General features: G+C 36.7%; 1 protein-coding gene across 2 annotated transcripts in view; it reads left to right on the top strand.

Annotated features, from left to right (window-relative positions):
* The window catches only part of LOC150102584 (inactive ribosomal protein S6 kinase delta-1), a 519,967-nt gene that overhangs the window by 190,922 nt on the left and 303,288 nt on the right, over window positions 1-25,757 (top strand). For both annotated transcript variants that reach the window (XR_016548936.1, XM_090399211.1), the window contains exon 6: window positions 8,121-8,917. Coding sequence is in view for 1 of the 2 variants with exons in the window: in XM_090399211.1 (XP_090255337.1) it covers window positions 8,121-8,917 (797 nt within the window). In the remaining variant the exon portion in view is untranslated. The remainder of the gene's footprint in view (window positions 1-8,120; window positions 8,918-25,757) is intronic.

Genomic DNA, 25,757 nt, shown 5'->3' with positions numbered 1-25,757 from the left:
GTAGAGGCTACGAGAATAACATCATCTGCAATGGCCATAGCATTAAAGGAAGAAGCGCCTAGAGAGTAGCCTATATGGCTAGGAAGAAAGTGAAGAAACTCATCTATGATGCAGTTAAAGAAAAAGGGGAGAAAATGATCACCCTGGTGAATACCCCCCCCCCTCTGCATGGGGGTATTTGCCCGTCAACTAACAATGATTGACAGCTCAATCACATGAGCGGCGAGGATCTTTTCTTCTTCAGCAGTCCAACGTGCTTTGAAGCACTCCGTTCTTATTGCAGTGTTGGCTGGATGTTTTGAGGTGCATTGCACGCCAAGGCCGACTGCGGTGGAGAATGCACGATCGCAGACCTGACACACGGAGTGTCTGAGATTTGGAACTCCTTGACCACCGGAACAAGCATGATGAGAACTTGAAGAAATGGGTTAATGACAGTCCTTGCAGAGCTTTCTTTTAACTTTTCTCCTGAGGATGCTGCTGGAACAGGTGGCAGGATCACCTCCAAACAAGAAACAGACATCTGGAATCACACTCGACAAGTTTCCTAGCTCCAGACCTATAAGAGTGGGAGCCTTCATATGATCAGTTATTGCAAGCGAGGAAACTTCCTAGCAGGGCTGCTAACCCTGGAAGTGAGGAATAACGTAACAGACCAACCAGTCACCCAAAGGTGTCCAGGACTCGCCCCTAGGAGGCTGCCTACTTCCACACTTGTGAAATGTCTCAGTGGATGTGCAAGCCAAGATATCAATGATTCTGATTCCCTTAGGATTCTTAAATCTTGTAGACTCACATCCCCCATATACCACTTTTTGTTATCTGTCAGTCAGCCATCTTCTTATCCATGCTAATATTCTATAACCCAAACCTATTTTCTCCAACTTATGCAGAAGTCTGCCATGCTATATTCTGTCAAAAGCCTTAGCAAAATCCAAAAGTATCATGGTGTATCCATTCCCCTTGTCTAGTTAAATGTTAACGTTGTTATAGAATGTGAGCAAGTTGTTAAAATATGACCTTCCCTTAGTAAACCCATGTTACTCATTGCAAAGTAGAGATCACTGTCAACCCATTTCTGAATGCATGCCATAACCAATTTTTCCAAAATCTTCACCACCACTCCTGAGATACTAACTGGTCGACTGTTGGATACATTGGTCTTTGCACCATCCATGTGCAATGGAATTTCGATATATTCCTTCCATTCCTGTGGAATCGTCCCTGTTCCGAGACTGATATTAAACAGCCTGGTCAAAGGAATGGCCAGTTAATCTGAAGACTCTTTTAGCACACGTGCTAATATCCCGTCAGTCCCTATTGCTGAAATCTTATTCAATTTGTGCAATGACTCTAATATTTCATCCTCATATACCTGCGTTTCTTCATCTAGGTGAAGAGGTAACAATGAGCTCAATGTTGCGTTCACCAGGGAACAACCTCTTCTTCATCTGTAACCCTCACAGCATCTGGTTTAGAAGAGTTATTCTTTCATATTCATTTTTTCTTTTACTTACAGCATATCGATAGAATTCTTGTTGGTTGTCTTTAGCATGCAGAGCCAGTTTCTTTTCATACACAGACTTTGCTTTCTGTACTATTCTAGCCTGCTGCTTATAACAGACTTATGCTAAATATTCCTTCTACATTGACCTTTTCTTACGAATCTCTTGCTTAATAAGATTACACATCCATTTTACTCCTATCCTATTTATTCTTTGAACTCTCGGGACACATTTTGATATCGCATGAATCAAGTGTTGTTTAAAGGCTTCCCATGTACTGTCGATATTCTTTCCATCCAGTAACCAATCCCATTCCACTGAACTCAGTATGCTGCTGTTGGTAGTTCATTTCCTGCTTTTGTAGTTCAGCATGTAACCTTTTCTGAATGGAACTTTCATAAACTTAGTCACTTCCCAAGTGAGTACCATATCATCACTGTCACCAACCGGAAGCAGAATAGTTACGTCTTTAACTGAAACGCCCTCTAACACTATAATCAAATCTAACAGTCCTTGCCCTCAAGTTGCTTCGGTCACATGCTGCTTGAAAAAGTTGTCCAGCAATAAATGCTGGACAACTTGGAAATCCAGCAAAAAACAGCTCAATAAATGCATTTTCATTCTTCTCATCTACTGCTACCCAATCATTATTTGGATAGTTAAAGTCTCCCATTATGATTGCTCTTTTCATGCTTATATTTTCTATTTGGTGATTCATTTCTTCATCACTAGCAGCCGATCCACCAGGTCTGAAACAACACCCCGTAATTGATCTTGTTAGATTCCACCTCACACCAGATGGCTTCAAACTCACTGCCACATGAAACATTGTTAGTAGTAGTACTACAATCATAGGTCTCAACTCTATCTGGATTCAAGTCATCCAATATCATTAGCAGCACGCCCCCTTCTCTCCTATCACCTATATCCTTCCTAAAAATACTGTACCCTTGACACTCGATACCATTTAGTAGGTGTGATTCTGATAGCCCGGTCTCACTAATACCTGCAATCCAAGGTCGCAACCTATTGACTAAGGCAACAAACTCTATCCCTTTGTTTCTGATACTTCTAGCATTCGTGTACAGACATAATAATCTACCCGTTTGTTCTTTTGTGTTGTCTTGTTTGCAGTCTGCCTGACACAGTTGGACAACTTGCTCATCTCTATTCTCTAATGTCTTACACATGTAGACATCTTTGCATACATTTGATGAGTCCGAACCGGATGAACACAAAGCTGAAGTCGTTCTCTCCTCAACATTTCCATGAAAAAGCCCATTCCCGTCATTAACACAGTTATATAAAACATTGTCGCTCTTACACTCATATTCTCACTATTCCTCCCTTTATAATTTAGTTTCCCTAAATACCAGTTAGGGGTGCTTAAGGGTCAAAGCTGTATAACTGAGAGGAGACCTCCACATAGCCTTTAAAGGAATGCGGAGAACCGACCAGGGCTTCTGACCTAATGTCCAATCCTCACCTTCTCGTGGTGCACCCTGTTGGGTATCTACTTTGATACTGAACTGAACGAACGAGGATGGGCTGGCAATTTGGGATTTAGCCGACCAAATTGTATTCTTATTGGTTAAACCAAAATAAAAAATGATGGTACAACATGACAAAATTTCATTCCGGCTGGGGCGTCGCCCAGTTAAACAAGGCCCCCGTTGTTTTCGCCAGGGAACCAGGGCGAACAGCGAAAAGTCAGCTACTGGAACAAATCTGAAAACAAACCCCAACTCAACATCACCAGAGTTAAAGATCGGTACTATCAACATAAGAAGCCTGAATGGCAAAGAAATGGAGCTAGCTGAGGAATTAGATAAGTACCAGATCGACATAATAGGGGTGACTGAAACAAAAAAGACCAAAACTGGTGAGATCTTTCTGAGCAATAAATACAAAATGTTATATTCAGGCAATAACAATCAAGGAAAAGAAGGAGTAGCCATAGTATTCAACACAAAATACGAGACTAATCTTCTTGAATGGCAGTCAGTCTCAAGTAGAGTAATGTGGGCAAATATGAGAATGGGGAACTGGACAATGAGACTTATTTGTGCCTATGGTCCCACAGAAAGTTCTACTAAGGTAGAAGTGGAGGAATTTTTTGAGGCTTTAGAAAAAGCAACTGACACAATGAAAAAGGAAAAGTTGGTCCTTGTTGGGGATCTAAATAGTAGAGTAGGAAATGATTGTGAGACATACAAAAATATTTTGGGAAAATTTGGAGAAAAGAGCAAAGCTAATAATAATGGCAAATATCTGTTGGATTTCTGCTCAGGACATGGACTGGTTATTACTAACACCATGTTCCAACATAAAAATGTGCACAAATTCACATGGAGAGAAGAGGCTAGGAATAAGAAAAGTCTCATTGACTATGTTATTGTTGATAGTGATGTTTTCTCCCTAGTGCAGGACACCAGAGTGTACAGATGATTTGAAATTGGAAGTGATCACTATTTAGTCTTGAGCAGGATAAAATTGAATTTCATATTGAAAAGAATAACATGTAAGAAAGTTTTAAAGCGAATAAAAGTTGAGCAGCTCTCAGATGTAAACTGTAGACTAAAATACAAAAATATTATTCAAAAGAAAATGAAAGAGTTTGAGAACAGGAATCAAACCTTGGAGATTCAGTGGCAAACTCTGAAGGAAACATTGATTGATTCTGCCAGAGAGGCATGTGGTGAGGTTGTGTGCAAAGATAAAAAAATCAGAACTCCCTGGTGGACACAGGAAGTTAAAGAGGCAGTGAAGGAAAAGAAGAAAGCATATCAAAAGTTCCTGGCAAATAAGTCAGCTTTTACTCTTACAGAATACAGAGACAAATGTAAGAAAGCTGAACAGTGTGTAAAACTAGCTAAACAAAAGTCGTGGGAGGACTTTGGCAAGAATATAGAAAATAAATATCAAGAAGGTGGCAAAATATTCTGGAGGTTGTTGAAGAAGCTTAGGAATGGAGGAAAGAGTGCTGTAAAAGGAATTAGAGATGATAAAGGTGACATGAAAACGGGAGAAAAAGATATCCTTGAAGTATGGAGTAATTACTTTGAAAAACTGCTAAATGAAATAAGCAGTGATGACAGGACAGTGATAAAAAACACTGACCAGGCATGCAGTAAGGCATACATATCCATACTTGAAGTAGAAAAAGCCATCAAAGGCTTGAAATGTGGAAAGGCAGCAGGAGTAGATGATATTTGACCAGAAATGCTGAAGTATGGTGGTATAAGAGTCTTACAGTGGCTGCACTGCATAGTTCAGAAAGCCTGGACAGAGGGACGAATTCCTGATGATTGGAGTAGAGCTCTCATAGTACCCATATATAAAAAGGGAAATAAAACTGAATGTGAGAATTACAGAGGTATTTCCCTACTGAGTGTTCCTGGCAAGATCTATGCAAGTATACTTGAGAAACGGTTGAGAAGAATTGTGGAAGAAAAGCTTGGTGAAGAACAAGCTGGATTCAGGCCAAATAGAGGCTGTCAGGATCAGATCTTCACTTTACGACAAATAGTCGAGAAAGCATGGGAATATAACAAAGATCTGTATTTAAGTTTTGTCGATTTGGAAAAGGCATATGACAAGGTGCCAAGAGAGAAGCTATTCAATACGCTGCAGTTATATGGTGTCAATGGGGCATTATATCAAGCAATACTTAGTCTTTATTTGAGTTGTGAGTCAGCAGTTAGAATTGAAGGAAGTACAGGAAGATGGTTTAATGTTAAATCTGGTGTGAGACAAGGATGTACATTATCCCCTCTGTTATTCATTATCTATATGGATCACATTATGAAGGAATGTGGTATTAAACCTGATATCAAAATTGGAGATGTTAATGTCAGCTCTTTACTTTATGCGGATGATGTTATACTTCTAAATAAATCCGCTACAAGTCTGCAAGATTCTCTGACTAAATTGAATAGCTGTTGTAATAGATATGGTATGAAGGTCAGCAATAAAAAGACAAAGACAATGAAAATAGGCAGAATCATTGAAAATGTCAACTGTGTTGTGAATGGAGAACCTGTGGAACAAGTAAAACATTTCAGCTACTTAGGCACAATTTTTACTGAAGATGGTAAACTAAATATAGAAATAGACAACAGAATCAGCAAAGCTGGTATCGTGGGAAGTCAATTGAATAAATTCATATGGAATAAGAAAGAAATTAGTCGGAACACTAAATTAGCTGTATACAAGACTGTGTTCAAACCAATTTTAACTTATGGATCTGAGAGCTGGGTCAGAAGTAAAACACTTGACCAAAGACTAGAGACCGCAGATATGAGAGTCCTGAGAAAGATTAGAGGCGTGAACAGATGGCATCAATGGCAATATCATATTAAAAATGAGGATATTAGGAAAGAACTTGACATTGTCAGCATCCAGGAATGTGTTAGCAGAGCTAATCTCAGATGGTATGGTCATTTAAATAGAATGGGAGAGGAAAGATTAGCAAAACAAGTGTTCTCTGCCAGGTTGGCAGGAAAACGACCCAGAGGAAGACCAAGATATAGGTGGATTGATACGGTACAAAGTGCCTTAGACGATAGAAATATAAGATCTGATAATGTTGGAGTCTTGACAAGTAACAGACTGATTTGGAGGAAAATTGTAGATAGGAAGTTAGTAATGATGTAATTTTTTCATGTAGTACTGTCATATCCTGTACACCCCTTGAGGGTACATGGCAGGAATTTGATGATGATGATGATGATGATGAAATACCAGTTATTAGTTTTTCTAGACTCCTGATACCAAACGCATCAGGTGTAGGCCATCCCTCTTATATAAATCCAATCTTCCCTCAAACTCACTCCACACATCCAAAAACTCGCATCCATTCCTTCTACATGGCTTATGTATCAAATTATTTGCCATCATAGCCCTTCATCTTAATTCATTTTTAGCATAGTGAGGTAAAATACTGCTGATTTTCACTTTCTCACTCTTCACTCTCGGCTCCTCCAACAGCCCTTTCATGTCCTCTCTCATACTGAACTTATCGCCAGTTAAATCGTTAGTACCTACAGCGACTACAATTTCATTTAGATATTTTAGAAATATCTGTTAGGTCTGTAAATTCTTTAATCAGAAGCATTAATAAATGGCAAATATATGGACTTTGGTTGAGTTTACATCTTTTTGGTGTAAACCTAATAATTTTTTAACCTCTAGATCAGGGTTTTCCATATTGTGTTCCGCAGAAAGTGAATAAGTGTTCCGTGATGTCAGTGACCAAACCGTGTATTTTTAAACATGGAAGTAATTAGGGAAAGGGAATACTGCTGTTTATGATCAGTCATAAAAATTACCTCGATTACAACAATGGGCGGCGTATCCTCTGTTCTCAAAACTGAAAGAAATAACATCTGTGTTGCAAATGTTAGTGACCAATCAGCAAGGAAGTATAAAGAAAATTTTTCCACTGAAATTGAAGATCAAGATAGTCTGTACACGGTTCTCAAATCTAGTAATACTGAATACTTTCTTCACAAGTTCGCATTGTAGGGTGATAGTGCTTGTTTTGAAACCATAGTACCGTGATTTTTTAAAAGTAATAGGCCTACAGATTTAAATTTTAATATGAATAAGAGACAAGGGACTTTGTTTAATTTTGGTATTAAAAAATCTCTTATTGAAGGTGTTTGTGATGCAACAGATAGTGATTCATCCACCTCCAGCCTACAAAGCGATCTCCAGGATGTACAAAAAGAGGGAAAAACTACCAGCACACAGGAGAAAAAAGTCTGCATTCACTTGCAAGTACTTATAATAATATTATACATTTTTGGTGATCAGAATGGGATATGTCAATGAAAATCAGCCCAAATTAATTTAATGATGTTGGCCTGAAGAAACTATAATATGCTACAAGATTTCATTAGCCCAGTGATTGATAACTGATTTAAATGTAATTTTATATTTGTCAACATGTCACACTGTATACATAAGTGTACCAATACTCTTTATGATTATGCTATAATTAATTATTAATACATTACAAAATAACCAAGGTGTTTCATGAAAATTTCAGGATTTGTGAAGTGTTCCGTCATAGGAAAAATCTGAGAAACGCTGCTCTAGATCATCTCTAAAACTTTTCAGGTTTTAAAGGCTAACACACAAATAACAAAACTTACGTCCACCCAGCAATTCTAATCCCAAGGGCACACTCACAAATAATAAATAAAATGGAATGCTGTGTTAGATATACAGTATATTCAAATTATGGTCTGTTCCATTTATCCAACCTCTGCATTTCATCATTCTGAAAATAGTGGATTTTATGTCTTTAATTTTTGGCATTTCAATTCGTTTGAATTCATATATTCATCATCATCATCATCATCTCTCTCTCTGTATAATGTTAATATTCTATTAACACAAGTTTAGCCTCAAACACAATCAGGTGAGAGTGTTACATTCTAATTTAGTAAAAAGCAATAACACTTTATATCCCCCCCCCTCCCCACATGCACCTATGTCATTAAAATGTTATCTGTTATTACTCTCATGATCAAGTAGCATTGAGTTAATTTTTACCTAAATTTCTGTTTGTGCTTGAAGTTCTAATGGTCTTTTTTTTTTTATAAACAGGAATGTCACTGAATCTGATAATATCATAGATAATGTATGGAAACACAGACAGATTTTTGATGGCTTGAGTGTTAGTCTCCATGCTACTGATGAAGATGATGATGATGACAGTGGAGATGAGGAAAGAACAACTTTTACTAATAATTTGTTGACAACATCACTATCCATTGTCGATATGCCAATATTTGATCCATTGTATGGAAAGAATTCTAGCAAATATCCAACATCAACCACAGAAGCACAAGTTTATAAAACTTGGACTGATAGTTTACAAGAGCTGGACCATTGTGTTAATATGCATACTTATAAAGAAAATTTTTCTGAAAACATTCTTAACCTGCCTTCAGATTGTTCAAAAATATATTCTGATATTGGTGAAAATAAAATGTTTCACCATAAAATGTCCTTTATACCTAATAGTTTATGTGATAAAAAATCACATGTTGAAAACAAAAATCAGAATGACATTAGTACCTCCACTACAACTGCTCCCTCTGTAGATTTGTGCAGTTTGGATGATTTAAAGCAGTTTGATCCACTTTTTAATAGTGAAAAAACAGAAACTGTAGATACCTTATTAGATAAAAAAGATTTATCAAATCTTTACACATCAAATCTTTCTCTGCCCATGTTGGTCACAAATGATAAGGTACTGTGGAGTCAGAAAAAACAGAATTATCTTGTTGAAGCTGCAAATTTAATATGTCAGGCTCAAAATTGTGAAGTTGCATCAAAATTTTTGTTAGCATTCAATTATTACAAGGCAGCTATAGATGTTTTATTGCAAGGTGTGCAAGGTAAGTACTTGTTTTTTAAATAATAACTAAAGTGTAATGTATAACAGTATCTCCATTTTTTTTTTAAATCTGTGAAGTTTATTCTTTTTTAGCTTTCCCCCAACTGACATTAAGTTAACCAGTCTCATATAGTGGATATTTGTTTCAGAAGCTTTCTTTCCCCGAACACACACACACACACACACACACACACACAAGATTTAAGACAGAATAGAAGTCTTCGCCTCCAAAAAATAACTTATCGTATGCCCAACGCATGGCTCTCCTGAAACTACGCAAAGAAAAAAGTATCGTCATCACTAGAGCGGATAAGGGTAATGCCACAGTCATTCTTAATACCAGCGAATACAATCATAAAATGAACATCATCCTCCGTGATCGCGCTACCTACATCCCGCTAGAACATGACCCCACAAAAACACAAGTTAAGAAATTAAAAATCTTACTTAAAAAAGTAACCTCCTGGCCCCCTGACATCACGAAAGAACTTAAACCTTTCCGCTCCCGTCCCCCCTGAATATACGGTTTACCAAAAATCCACAAACCCAATTCCCCACTCAGGCCTATAGTAAATGCCACCAATGCACCTTGTTACAGACTGTCTAAACAGCTGGCCAACTCTCTGTCCCCCCTCACCGGAAATTCTGCATCCTATATAAAAAACTCGACCCACTTTAAAGCCCTCATAGAAAATTTAACCTTGAATAATACAGACATATTAGTAAGCTTTGATATCTCCTCATTGTTTACCAATATTCCCTTAACTGACACTTTATCTCTCTTAGAAAACGTTTTTTCCTCTGACATCTTAGATCTCTTTTCCTTTGCCATCAACTCTGGGTATTTCTCTTGGAAGAACAAAATCTACAAGCAGATAGAGGGAACCGGCATGGGTTCCCCCCCCCCCCCCCCTCCTTGCCAATTTCTATATGGAAGATTTCGAAAAACAAGCCTTAGACTCGGCCCCACTCAAACCGTCTATCTGGCTAAGATATGTAGATGATGTGTTCTCTATTTGGCCTCATGGCCCAGACACGTTAGACTCCTTCCTCAGTCATCTCAATAGCCTACATCCAAGAATCCAGTTTACTATGGAAAAGGAAAAGAACAATTGTTTACCCTTCCTAGACACCTTAGTCACATGCCTGCCTAATGATACACTTGCCTTCATTGTATACAGAAATCCCACACACACACAGGCAGATACATTCACAAACTCTCCCACCACCACCCCTCGCAACAATATGGCATCATTAAAACTCTTACCAAGAGAGCTCACAATCTTTGTTCCAGTGGAACCGCCCTCACTACTGAGCTTAACCACATACACAGAACTTTCCTCTCCAATGGCTACAGCAAACACAGTATCAAAAAAATAATCAATTCCTCCCCCATTCCCCATCCCTCTCATCAACAAGATTTTAAAAATGCCATCACCATACCCTACATCCGTGGCACTTTGGAAAAAATGGCCAAGATACTAAAAAAGTATAACCTACACACAGCGTATAAGCCCTACCGCAAACTTACTACCCTTATCCGGTCTACGAAAGATCAGCTCCCTCCTCTCTCTCTCTCTGCCTGGAGTTTACAAAGTACCCTGTTCCTGTAAGCTTGCGTACTTTGGACAGACAGGCAGATCAGCATCCATCCGCCTGGAGGAACACATCGTACATTGTTAAACACAACTATGGCCATTCAGGCTTGGCTGACCATGTGTTGGACACCACCCACAGAGTATCATGGAAGAAAACCACCATGCTCCACCACAGCAAATTCAAGAAAGAGAGACTTTTCTTAGAAGCAGCAGCAGCTCTCAGAAACCAACCAAATCTAAATAAATACGGTTGCATTAAGCTTCAGAAGATTTGGGAAACACTCATCACCCACCTTACATTCCAGGCCACCTATGACCGCCCTTAGAGGGCGCTCCACCTAGATAGCACTTTAGTGTCACCCACGTGGTTGGGCTTAGTATTGTAAGTTTTTATGTGCATGCTACATTAATTGTTTTTGTAATCCCCGTAGATGTCCTAGTGACTAGGACGAAATATAGGAAGTATTAAATTCTATTTTAATTCTTTTTGAGTGTTGTAAAAAATCCATTAAACTCCAACATAATGTCCTCACAGCACTTAAGCCTCTACACAAGAAGAGTAGAAGGCAGAACTACTATAAAGAAAAATACAGCAATCTGTCCAAAATTACAAATGCCAAAACAGAATAATTGAAAAAAGTCTGTATCGAATCCTTGGAACTGTGTATATAAATTAGCAGCAAGCAAGAATAAGGCAACACCTATATTATAAGCTATTAAGAAAACAGACAGCTCTTACCCTAAAACTTAGCAGAACTGCAGCTATTATGATAAACAAGTTTATTACTGATGACGTTGAATCAACAGATGAAGAAATCCACAAAGCTTACAGACATAGACACTCCTAATGATGATTTATTTACATCTAATAAAATCAAGTCAATATTAAGATCAATGGATCCAAGAAAAACTCCTGGATAGGATGAATTAGCCAGCAATATAATCCTAAGTGCATTTGTTGAATTCCCTGAATTCATAACAACAGTTTACAACGAATGCCTAAAAAGAGAACGATTCCTTTATTATGGAAATGCTCTAAAATTATACCCATAATCAAACCAGGAAAAGAAACATCCAACAAAATTAACAAATGCAGGCCAATTAGTCTCATAAATTTTGCTGGTAAGTTACTAGAAAAACTTCTAATAAACCAAATAATGTGCTTTGTATAATCCAGATTAACATATTCAGCAGCAATCAGTATCATTTAGACCTCATTCAAGCATGGTAGACACAATTATGGAGGTTAAAGAGTTCACAGAAGACAGTCCAACAGCCAAAAAAACCCAAAAGACAGTCCATTATACAAAATTGTTGCTTTAGATTGCATCCCCCCTCTGTTCCAACAACCAAGCAGAACTTGCTATAGTTCATTCATTTACATATCTCCAGGCATTAGAACTCACCTCTCATCAGAAGACAGCAACAATTTACAGTAAGAGTAGAAGCACTATAGATGGCATAAAAAACCAGAACAACCATATAGCATTAATTGAACAGACAAAAAAATCTGGTTTGGACGCTCGCTCTAGAGGGATGGGAAATCAAGTTCTGCTAGGTGAAAGCACATACTGGGGTAGCAGGAAACGAGAAAGCGGATCAGCTGGCTAAAGAAGCGGCTTTAAACGATTGGTTAGAAACAAGCTACTCAAATAATACTCAAATTCTGCTATAGCAGAATTAACAAGGCAGCTAATATCTATAGCTGCCTTGTAATAATTGACATAAAAGACATAAACGTGTGGGAGAATGGAAAACTTCTAAAAATGGATCAACAAGAAAAGAATTCTTGCCAAGTATCAGAAGCAGACTCTGGCTGGAAAAACATGCCAGCTCTCCAGGTTTAACCATGCTACTAATGGGACATGCACCTTCAACAGACTGTTGATCACTTTCATTATTACTGTCAACTTCTGGACTCCAACTGGGATGCCTGTAATACAACATGTCATCACTACTGGAGATGAATGTCTAGTGTCAAAACAGAGCCTTATCCAAAAGTATTACTCAGAATTATTTAATTTTGCCAATAAGATCAACTTCCAGTTGTTGTAATGTAACATAAATTACTAATATTGTGTGAAGAATACGTACATATAGATGTAAAAAATATAAATGTAACTATGAATATTGATACAAAAATATAAATATAGATGTTAATCAGTACTTAGAAGCTACATGTAACGTATACATTGTATACAATGGAGCATGTAGGAAATAAAATGCCTCCTGGGAGGGAGGAAATAGCAAAAACACATGCACGCACCAGTACACAGGTGGACACAGACATAATGCATCACTTATTCCAAGAAAAAAAATTTCATTCTTTTCTGAGAGTTCTTTGAATAGATGCATTTATAGCACCACTTGCTTATGTAATCTCCTGGAGCCAGTCTGTGTTGACCTTTGAGAAATCAAAAGAACAATTCAACTTAATGTCAATTTAAAGTGTTTTCCTATTTTAAAATGTAAATGAGTTACATCTCAAAACTAAAACGTGTTTGGTGTACAGAATACAATGTGGCTAGAGACTGTGTATGGGGTGTGGTTTGATAATACACTTGATATAGATCAAGTGTACTTGAGTAATAGAATAATTAAAGATAATATCAGTTGAATGGAAGGTTATCATACTGAAGGACTGCACAGATTCATTAGTGGTTAGCAAAATAAAGAATTTTCAAGAAGAGAGTCTTGTACAAGACTATTGTACCTCTCCTTGAAAACATTCGATGAAGCCCTAACAGCAGACTCTGGCAATCCATTCTACTTATTTACTACTCCCTAGGCAATAAAATCTAGTCCTTACACCCTTTGCTAAGCACACTCTTACATAATATCCAGAGATGGCTCTTTGTTCTGTCTTCCTTAGCCAAATGCTGAAAAATTTCCTCTACATCAATCCTTAAAAAAAAAAAAACTTTTAGTAACTTTAACAATTCTATCATGTCCCATCTTTTCTGCTAATTAACCAACTTCTGCTGCCCACAAATACTCATTTTTTGTTGTTGGAAACATCCTTCAGACTATTTACTATCTTGGTTGCTTTTCTCTTATCCTGGTTGGCCTGGTTGGTTGAGTGGTTAGCATATCTGCTAAAAGCCTGTGGGTTCGAATCCTACTGTGGGTATGGATATTTGTGATTGTCTGTGAAAATACTAGTAGTGGTGGTGGTAGATGGTATTGGTGTAGTTGTGGTTTGTTGTAGTTGGTGGATTGAGTGGTGGAGACAGAGTTGTAGAGGAGGTGCCCTCCCTCAATGAGTCTTTGGACTCCCTGGAGGTGTGACATAATAATAATCCTTTCCACCACCTTCTCATCTCCAAGAAAATGCTCACTTGTCAAGCATATATAAAATGATTAAATTAAATTTCATTTCACTAAATCATTTATTATATACAATGAAAAATAATCAATGTATTATATACTCATCACACATTCACGCAATTAAGAAAATTATATGTATACAACATAATGCAGTTAATGTATAAAATTCAACAGAAATTCAGATTTCATTCATAGATGTAACAATTTGATTCCTTCAGAAAGAGAAACAATTGCTTGAATCACTCAAAGCTTTAAGAATCAATATTTAGCATTTTCAGGTTTTTATAATACCAAACATTTCCTACGACATTATTTGCAAACCCATAATATGCACTAGTGTAAATAAGAAAGTTTGGATTTGACACCACGATATTGTTATTATTTAGTCCTCCAAGGAGTCAAAAGACTCGTCGTCAGAGGTCCTTCCTAGGAAACACAAGTCTGTTAAGACTCGTTGTGGGAGGTCCCTCCTAGGAAACACAAAGTCTATCATACCACTCCATAAACTCATTGACCGTTCTCGCTCTCACCACTCTATCAGGCAATGCATTCCACGGTTCAACCACCCTCCATGCAAAGAAACCACTCCTCACCCTCTTGCTTACAGTTTCCTTTCGTAACTTCCAGGGATGGCCCCTTGTCATCACTCCCTCTCGCTGTTCAACCAAACAAAAGAATTCCCCAGTGTCAATCCTGTAACCACATCTCAACAGTTTAAAAGTCTCAATCATATCACATCTCCTTCTTCTATCCACCAAACTCTACAGTCCACATTCCCTCAGCCGATCCTCATAACTAACATCGTACAGTCCTGAAACTGTCTTTGTTATCTGCCTCTGTGCCCTTTCCACAGTTAATTTATCCCCTTCAAATCCTGGGGAATCTGCAAATTCTGGGGAATATTTGCAAATAATTTATTGGCATGCTCTTGAAGTACATAAGAACATAAATTCTGTATTGGGAATAAACATATTTTGAAAAAGGAAACAGTATGTTTCATATAGGATTGCTGTTTATGAAACAATAGTAAACAATTTGTTTACTAAATTTGTAAAAAAAAAAAAAAAAGAAAAAGCAATCAACTGAGAAGATAAGAAATTGAAGAAAATTTTTGGCAATCAAAGTGTACATTTAAATTAAGTCATGATATCTTGCATAGCTAATTATCATATAATATGTGTAAATTTTGAATATATTATCAAAGATAATCAAATTATCAAAGATTATCAAAGGAAATCACCAACAAATTAAAACCATATAACTCCATACCCCCCCCCCCCCATATTTATGGACTCCCAAAAATTCACAAGGAAAATGTGCCATTACGTCCCATAGTGAATGGCATTGATTCCCCCACAACATACAAACTAGCTAAACATTTGGCCAAAGCTCTCTCACACTATACTGGCAACACACCTTCATACATAAAAAACTCAGCCCACTTCAAAGCCAGCATAGAAAACTTTACACTCAAACACACTGACATAATGGTCAGTTTTGATGTCTCCTCCTTATTCACAAATGTCCCACTCAAAGAATCCTTAGAGCTAATCCAAGCTAAATTTCCTCCCTATATCACAGCCCTATTTCAGTTCACAATGAACTCAGGTCATTTTGTTTGGCAAGGAAAATTCTACAAACAAATAGAGGGGACAGCCATGGGTTCTCCACTCTCCCCACCCTTGGCCAACTTTTATATGGAGACTTTTGAAGAGAAAGCCTTAACCTCTGCCCCACAAAAACCAACCATTTGGCTTCGCTATGTAGATGATGTATTCACTATTTGGCCATATGGCTCTGATGCACTCCTCTCCTTCTTAACACACTTAAACAACCAACACCCCAGAATCAAATTCACCCTGGAAGAAGAAAAAAACAACTGCATTCCTTTCTTAGACACACTAGTCACCCGCCAGCCTGATGGAACCTTGGTTTTCTCAGTATATAGAAAACCCACCCATAGAGGCAGATACATTCACCCCCCCTCACAACAATATGGAGTCATTAAGACACCACACAACAGGGCTAAACTTATCTGCTCGAATGACAATGCCCTAACCACAGAACTAAACCACATTCTCAACACTTTCTCAGCCAATTGGCTACCCCCCCAAAAAAAAATCCAAAAAATATTGAAACCAGTAAACCACAACTCCCCCCCCCTCCCCCTCACAACAAAGATTACTCTAAATCCATCACCATACCCTATATCCGAGGCACCTCAGAAAAAATCACAAAAATCCTAAAAAAACATAACTTAACTTCTTGTTACAAACCATACAAAAAATTGGCATCCCTTATCCGCTCAACTAAAGACCAACCTCCCCCCCCCCCCCCTAGACCTACCTGGTGTATACCAGGTCCCTTGCAGCTGCAAGCTGTCCTACTTTGGCCAAACAGGCAGGACAGCAAATATCAGAATTTCAGAACACAAGGACTACATCCGGTTTCACCAATACAGCCACTCTGGTCTTGCTGACCATTGCGCTGGATACCGGCCATAGCATACGGTGGAAGAAAGCCAGGATAATACACCGTAGCAAATACAGATATGAAAGGCTTTTCATAGAATCAGCTTCAGCCCTAAGAAATGATCCAAACTTCAGCAAATTTGGCTGCTTGAGACTTCCTCAAATTTGGGAAACCTACATCAGAAGACCTTCAGACCAATCGCCCAAGAATATCAACATTGCCTGCTAGAGGGTACCATCAGGACTTTAGGAGAAATAATAGCTTCATACTTCTTCCTCACTTATTGTTTTGTTGTGCCTGCATGCACTTGTCTTGTACTTAAGTTCTTGAAAATGGCAATGTGACGTTGCCGAAATATAGAAATATATTAAAAATTTATTTTAATGTATATCCTAGTACGTTGTAATTTCCTTAAATAATATAGTGAAAATGCATAACCAACATCTAAGCCTTTCCACAAGAATCAAAGATAATATAATTGAGAAACTAAGTCATGATTCGTAAAGGAGATAATTTGGCTTTTCATCTTATTTATAATAAGTCATGATTCCTCTGTTATCACATGAACTTAAAATATTGTATGCAGAATTTTTATAGTCAGTGTCAAGTTACTTATTTTAGTAACTTAAAATTAGGGCAGTCAATAGAAAGAAATTTTATATAAATTATGTGTATAAATATATTAAATATATAAATTAAAATAGTATATAAAATAGCCTTAGTGATAGCCTTGGGCCAGCTGTTTCTGATTGGCTACTAGTGGAGATTGAACTGCACACTCAGTCTCCAAAAGTTAGATAGGGCTAAAACGGCCTTACCTATTCCCTATCTCCCAATATGGGAATAAAAAGGCGTTAACTGATTTATATATATATATGTTAAAGATACCAAGCTATTTTAAATATAAACCTGGTTTTAATCTATTTCCCAAGTAAGCAAACAGACAAGTAAGTTAAGTTTGCGCCTGCAAGTAATGCAAGTCTGGGTGACCCCGCACGTAGTGCAAGTCTTAGGCAACTCGTGGTAAAGGTGGAATAAGCTCTGATCACTATTCTTCGTATTTACCCTTAATGCAAAGCACATCTCCTTGAGGAGATGTATGATGCTATGCATTAAAGCAGGGATGCACAAACTTGTTAAGGCCGAGGGCTGCATAGTTCCACTGTTACTTATGGGAGGGCTGCCAAAAAAAAACTTGGAAATTATCTACCATATATTGTTTATTTTATTTATACCTATCATAATTGTTACAAAAAAGGTAATAAAAAGTAAGTGAATTTAATTTGATGCATGACATTGCATTGATTTGACAATTGTTTTGATATTTGATTCGAGTTTTGTGGTAGCCAACTGCAAAATTGATTATAAATTTTCATCAGTCAAGCGGTTCCTATTTTTCAATTTGTTAATATTCATGACTGAAAAAGTTTGTTCACAATTATATGTTGAGCCAAAGAGGCTTGCACATTTTAATGCATTATCTAGCAACCATTTATAATTATTTTTATCGACACAACGATAGAAGTTTAATAAATTGCCTTTGTTAAATTTATTTCGCAGGCTTTTGTCGTTTTGAATGTCAATGAGTTCAAGCTGTGCTGATTCAGGTGCATTTTCGGGCAAAATATCAAAAGGATTGCTAAATAAATCTAGCAATGGTTTCACTTTTTTTAAAATCAGAAAACCGATCCTTGAAGGCTGACATCAAGTTATCAATCTTTTCAACATACACAGTTTTGAAGTTGACATTGAACTTTGCAGAAACTTTCTTATAATTATAAAAATGGATGTAATTCCCTGACTTCAGTTGGATTTGAAATAGATTTAACTTGCACTGAAAAGACAAAATATGGCCGTAAAGTTGATTAACTAGCCAATTGATCTTTGCCCTGAAGTCGTGTATTTAAATGATTAGTAATGTCAACCAGAAAGGCTAAGTCACATAACCGATCCGGATTTTTTATGTCAGGGACGTTTTTGTTTTTTTCAGTCATGAAGATTTCAATTTCATCAATTAAATTTAGGAGCTGCTCCAATGTTTGTCCACAACTTAGCCACCTCACTTCTGTGTAAAAAATGAAGTCATCATATTCACTTTCAATGTCTTCAAGAAACTTTTTAAATTGTTGTTGATTAAGGCCACGGGATTTTATAAAATTAATCGTTGAAACCACAACTTTCTTGACATGTTCAAATCCAAGTTTCTTAGGGCACAAGCTCTCCTGGTGGATTATACAGTGGAATTGTATCAACTCATCGTCGTGCCATCCCAAATGCTGTTTCAATAATGTTACCAATCCAGAATTAGCTCCTATCATGGAAGGAGCTCCATCAGTCGTGATACCTGATAATTTTGTCAGATCTAAATCAATTTTGGAACACTGTTCCAAAAGCCCGGTGAACATGTCATTACCTTTCATTTGATATGACAATGAACTCATTCCAATCAGCTCTTCACTTACCTCAAACTCTTGCATTATTCCACGTGCAAATATTAACAACTGGGCTGTGGAAGTAATGTCAGTTGATTCATCAATAGCTAATGAAAAATAGGCAAATTTCTTTGAATAAGATGTTAATTAGTGCTTTACATTTTCCGACATTGCAGTAATTCTTCTTTGCACAGTCATCCTATTTAACTGAATTTTCTCAACATGTTTGGCTGATTCAGGTACAAATTTTTTTAGCAGCTATCTCAAGGCAATCTTTAACGAAATCTCTGTCTGTAAATGGTCGGCACCTTTTTGCTATAAGGCAAGATATTTCAAAACTTATTTCTGTTGCGATTTCTGAATCTTGAATAGGTTTTGTAAACATCACTTGCTGACCTGTCAATTTTCGTTTCAAAAATGAAATCTTTTGTTTACGTATTTCTTCGGTTAGATTTGAAAATGTAGAATGCAGACTTTCATAGTGTCTCCTTATATTGTATTCTTTTGGTATGGCTACAGCACTTTTCCAAATCAAGCACACGATATTATTATTAAACGAATGCATAAAACCATATTTTTCAGTCCATCTATCCTGAAACTGCCGTTTTTCATCCTGTAGTTTGCATTTCCTACTTGGCCCTGCTTTATCCATTGTAGAAGTTATTTTTTACTGTTTCCTAGGGGTGATAATTAATTGTAGCAACCACACCTATGAAAACAAAATACTCATATGACAAATAGACGAATTATAAAATTTATTAACATTATTACTAACCGATTATCGTAAGTAGACAGGCAATCTTGACGTCACAGCTACTTTGCTTTGTGTATATACCATTTTTAAAAATTACCTATCGTGTAACTCGTTCAAGTTAAAATAATACACGGTGAGGCGGGCTGCCAGCAAATCAACGGAGGGCTGCATGCAGTCCGCAGTCTGTGCATCCCTACATTAAAGGCAAGGGGACCACTACCCAGACTGGTTTCGACCTTTATTGAGGTCTCATCAGTGGGAGCAGGCTTACACTACGTGCGGGGTCACCCAGACTTGCACTACTTGCAGACGCAAACTTAACTTACTTGTCTGTTTGCTTACTTGGGAAATGGATTAAAACCAGGTTTATATTTAAAATAGCTTGGTATCTTTAACGTATATTATACCCAAGGTAAAAAACTTTCTACATCTATCTCTCATCCGGAGATTTTTATTTAATAAGGTCATAGCACCTTATGGTAACTTGTTTTGGTAAAATACTTATAAGCTCTGTATTACTTAAACCTTGGTATTTCTAAGCCTGGCTCCCACTGATGAGACCTCAGTAAAGGTCAAAACTGGTCTGGGTAGTGGCCCCTTGCCTTTAATACATAGAATAATACATCTCCTCAAGGAGATGGGCTGTGCATTAAGGATAAATATTAAGAATAATGACCAGAGCTTATTCTACTTTTACCATGAGTTGCCTTGACTTGCACTACTTTGAGGGTCAGCTAGACTTCCAATACGTGCAGGTGCAAACTTGACTTGTTTGTCTGTTTGCTTACTTGGGAAATGGAGTAAAACTAGGTTTAAAATAGCGTGGTATATTTAACATACTTATATATATATATATATATATATATAAAATAGCTACCTAAAATGACTTTATCTATGTTAATGAACTTATAAATTGAAGACCAGTTGAATAAAGTACTTCAAATACCATATAAAACATTGTACTGGAATTCAAACTGGAAATTTCCTCATTATCCAAACAGTTATAAAACTGCATAAATTATGCCATGAAATTCTGCTTCTATCAGAGAGCAGAATGGTGTTGCACATGTTCTCAAGATAAGTTTTTATTTTAGTGAATATAAGTAATTTTAGTAATTATTTTTGGTTCTATGTTACTTATTTTAGGCTAATGTTGAGAGTGAGTGAATTAGTTTAATTAATTAGAATGGGATATAATTTTGAAAGTGTTTTTATACATGGTGTTATGTCGTTACTTTGCTCTTTATTCAACCTTGTTTTACCTCTAAATAGCCCTCCTTCTAATTTACTGTTGTGCCTTTAAAATATTGATTCAGATCTATTTCCTCTTCGGATATTGGCAAAATTTTTATTATGCTGCACCAGCAAATCCTGTAACAAAAGAGACTCTTGTTCAGGGAAACAATTCTAAATTCAAAAGGGATACACACAGTAATTAATCTTATGCTAGCGCTGTGCAGATTCAGTTAGCAGTCATGACCTGAATCTCACTTAAGCAATAATATCTAATTCCTTCCCGCCAAAAGGTTCTATTTCATAAGTGGTGGTTTGAATTCGTAATCAAGCATAAACTCAGGTATAAGGTACAAAACATGTTTATAGGAAAAACACAAAACAATTACAGTTAAGAAAATTCAATTACTCAATAGAACAAAACTCACTCTAAGTTAAGATTCATACTAAATCACAACAATGAATTCGAGTAAACTAAATCCTTTAATTACAAAAAGGATAAGATTAAGTCTGAGCATAACACTACTAGGATTAATTCCTTCACAAGTTATTCGCAGTACACGCATTGAACACTTTCATTAGTACTCTATCAATAACTATCTTATTTCTAAATTTCATTAGTCAAGCCTAGCCATTCTCAATCAAAATACTGCCTATCAACAATTCTTCTTTGTTCCACATGGTCTTAATTAATCCAATCAAATTCTCACTTAAAAGTTCTCTATTAGTGTCCTTAGTTTACAGTGTACACAAATTTCTTATTCTTCTAAGCGATTTTTAACATAGAATGAAATTCTTTACATTACCAGATCCTTTCAGATTTCATGCCACCATCTCATATAGATCTGGATTACCTTACTGTGTAGTTATCGGCCGTCTTTGCGCCTGGCGATGCACTACGCTTTTCTTTGAATCTTTTCCTGACTGTGGCTTGTTGTCTACCACTCCGCAGGTAACTTTCTCCATTTTCTCCAATGGGACATTCTGCTAAGGTTCGATTTCTGCATAGGCCATCATATTGCAATCAGCTCTGCTTGGAAATCTTCAAGCATTCTCAAGAAAAGAACCCGCCGTCCATCATCACTGTAGTCGACCCACCGCTCTCTCATGATTCCCCAAACAAACCTCCTAAAACTGGAATCCCTGAACCGAAGAAGGAAAAGCCGTGTAATATCACATGCATTGTCTTTTATTCACTCTATCGGGCGCCCTCTAATCGATGTGGTTTTTACCCATGAACCCTATCTTTCATGCCCCTTGGGTGATCCTACACTCTCCCTAATCTGTTAGGTTTACCCTATTCCAGGTAGTCATTCTGACGTCACTTTCCGCGTAGGTACAGCCTCCATCGCTACACTCGACTTGTACAGATTATACACGATTATTCTGTATTACTACGTATAATCTTTCTCGAAATTTCATAATGTACTAGACAGCTTATTGGGATTTACAAATAACTTAATTCCCTTACATAATTCTTATTATTCTGACACAAAATTCTCTGCTTCTCATTTCAGTTATACAGGAATAAATTTCAATATATGGCACATATGGACTACACATTTTCACATAACATAAAGAAATTTCTCATAATTATTAGCTGATGTGCAGGTATCTCCTTAAATAGTAATATTTATCATGTTAAATCCTGAATAAAGAATTTACTTGTAAAGTTCTCCATTCAGGATCTAACAATGGCACTGATGTGTACAAGGAAAAGAGTTCAGTATGAGGGATTTTGTACCATGTAATGTATGTTCTGTTTATTCATTGCAAAGAGTGAATGGGTTGTGGTACAAAAGCAAGAATGGAGAGAGAGAGAGAGAGAGTACCAGTGCAAGAAATGTGAGTCGTGTGGAAAGTGGCAAAATAAAGTGATGAATATCAACCATGTAAGAAAAGGTAGCAAAAGTGTTCTGACAAATGTGGAAGTAGTGAATGATAATCCACGAAATGAGAGTATGAAAGAAGTGGCTGAGCTGAAAATAATGTGGGTGACAAAGGCGAGGAATGGTGTGCAGTTTATTGATGTATGGAGTGAATTTGATGAGTGGTAGGACTTATATATGTTTGATGGAGACTATATGATTTTAGAGTTAGATGTTTCAAGAACGTGTTGTTTAGTGAGAGTTTGGAGGTGCAAAACCAGAGAAAACTACAGCAAACTGCATCATCTACACCACCATCTACTCCTCACCATCACCATGAGTATTTTCAAAGACAATCTCAAACATTCATGCCCACAGCAGGATTCAAACCCACGGCCTTTTGGCTGGAGAGAAGATATGCTAACCACTTGGCCAACCATGCTGACAAATATATGATAAACAGTTTGAGATCTAGGGGGTCATTTGTGTGTCATTCTTACACAAGGAAAACTTGTGTAAGAATGTGGTTAGTAGGGTGTGAGGACTAGATTTTATGTGTGGTGAGAGAGGTGAATGAGTGGAATGGATTGCCAGAATTATTTGTGAGTACCTAACAGTGAATGAGTTTAAGGAAAGGTATTATAGGTTTTGTGTGTATAATAATTAGTTTGAATCTCTTATGATGAGTGTTTGGTCTCCATGGAGATACTGTATAATAATAATAATAATGTTCTCAGTTGCTCCTTACAGTGGAAATTCTTGTAATTAATTATTTAATTTTTTTTTCTTTTAAAATATCTGATTCACACACGAAAGGCCACAAGACCTATATCACATTAGTGCTGTGTGTGTGTGGACAAGAGGAATAGAAGAAAGACAGACTCTGTTCACATTTTGCTTGAATAGGTGTGGGTTGTAATCTTTGGGGAAGGCAGATTTGGGGAGATTGTTCCAATGGACAGAAGTAGATAGGATGAAGGAGTAGGCAATGAGTTTCAAAATGGACTGTAAAAGGGTGTTGGTTAGCAGTGGCTCTTGTTTTAATGAATTTGGAGGAGAGTGGAGGAATAATAGTACCCAATTCAGCAGAGCACTGTCCATGAAAGTATCTGTAGAAGAGGCACAAGGCAGAAACTGAACATATGAAAGGGATTGAAGTGTGTATGAGAGAGAGAGAGAGGGATCATTAATTAACTGGATTGCCCTCTTCTGGATAGATTCAAGCAATCTTAGAGAGGATATGGGAGCAATATTCCTTGGGTGGGTGGATTTGGGCTTTATATAGAGTTAACAGTTGTGAAGTAGTGTCTTGTACAAAAAAAATACACCAAGTTTTTTGGCAGCTGTGGAAACTATAGTCGAAATGTGGTTGTGCCAGGAAAGATCAGAGGTGCAGTTCAGTCCGAGTAGAGAAATATAATCTTGTTGATATCTCAGTATTATTGAAGGTAAGGGAGAGGGATGTGAGCTCTTTCTTGTGAGAGATCAGACAAGCCTGAGTTTTGGTGGCATTGAAGTTTACAAGGTTGTCCTTGCCCTACTGGGATATAGCTTGGAGATCTGAGTTCATGTCACTGGTCATGGTATATCTTCAGGATTCTGATACTTGAGCACTACACTTTTCACTCATGCTGAGACTTGAAATAAGTAAAGAATTTCAGTCCTCCTTGTTTTAGAGACTGAATCAGCAATAAGAAAATGCAAGAAAATGTATCCTTAAACTTGAAACAATAGATACAATTTTCTTGAAAATGTTGCCTTGAACAGTATTCCTTCCAACAGTCAGCCAACCAGCAGTCTTATAATTTAGCAACAAACTTAACTTTAATAATCCAAAAGATAAATCATATCTTGCAATATTATTTTTATTCACAATTTAATTAAAATCACCTTTAACTGACTTGTAGGCACTAATCTGTAAACAAATTCCTATCTTCCTTTTCGAGCTACAGTAATTAAAACAGTCTCTTTTTTCTATAAATTAAATGCTTCAGAATATTCAGAAACACTAAATAAACTTAATTATCAGTCTCCTACAGATTAACAAGACTAGAACTTTTAATTACAAGCCTTCTATAATTTAACAAATTCTTTTCTGCTATGGGTTCTGTATAAAACTGGATTTTTTAATTTCTTTTGATATACTGTAATTATCAGTTCCTGATATGTTCTCCCAAGAGATGTGCAAGATCAATGATACTACAAAATGATTTTATTTATTTAATTCCAAGCTAGCTGTCAACAACTTTCTTCTAAATTAATAATATGTCAAATCTCCAATATTGTATGATTTTACACATCAGTCATTCTTTTGAGACAATATTATCTACATCAAGCCACCTCGATCTTGATATTCCTCAGTCTTTTCCTGGCATCCAGATGCCTGTTTTGCTAATATTTTCTTTCTCATTCTTTTTAAGTGACTATACCATCTTAAGATTAGCACTGTTTATATTCTTCAATGCTGACATTGCCATGTTCATTTGTAATATCTTCATTTTTAATGTGATGCTATCTGTTCATTTTTCCTAAGTTCATTCCCCAAATTTTTTTCAGAACTGTCACATGTGTGGTCTTTGTAGTCTTTGGTCATCTGTTTTATTTCTAACATCTGACTCAGATGCATAAGTTAAAATTAGTTTGAACACTATTTTGCATACTTAGTTTAGTGCTTTGACTAATTCTCCTCTTATTCTGTAAAAATGTATTCAGCTGGTTCCCCATTTTACCAATTTGTTTTGTCTTATTTATCAGTTTCCATATTTAATTACCCTCATCAGTAAATATTATGCCTAAATAGCTGAAATGTTTTACTTGTATTATAGGTTTTGCACAGAGAATACAAATGATGATTTTCATGTTCCTTCATCTTATCATAGGTTTTTTTTTTATTGCTCATTTTCATACACCAAATTTATTATTGCAATTATGCAGTTAAGTTAAAGAGTCCAGAAGAATTGTACTGATTTTATTTAGGAATACAAAATTATATGTGCATGCTGAACCAATGAGGTTGGGATAGCTGTTTGGGTCTTAGCTGACCAAAAATTTATTCTCCATCACCATAAACTATAAACAAATATGGTATTCATATTTGTTTACAGTTAGCTACTGGAACATCAGCAGAAATAAAGACAGGAACCATCAGTGAAAAAAA

Source organism: Typopeltis vanoorti, chromosome 10, assembly GCF_054136105.1.
Source record: "Typopeltis vanoorti isolate ZY-2024b chromosome 10, IOZ_Tvanoo_1.0, whole genome shotgun sequence".
NCBI lineage: Eukaryota > Metazoa > Arthropoda > Arachnida > Uropygi > Thelyphonidae > Typopeltis > Typopeltis vanoorti.
Note: the sequence above shows the minus strand (reverse complement) of the source record. Positions and strands in the feature narration are given on the sequence as shown.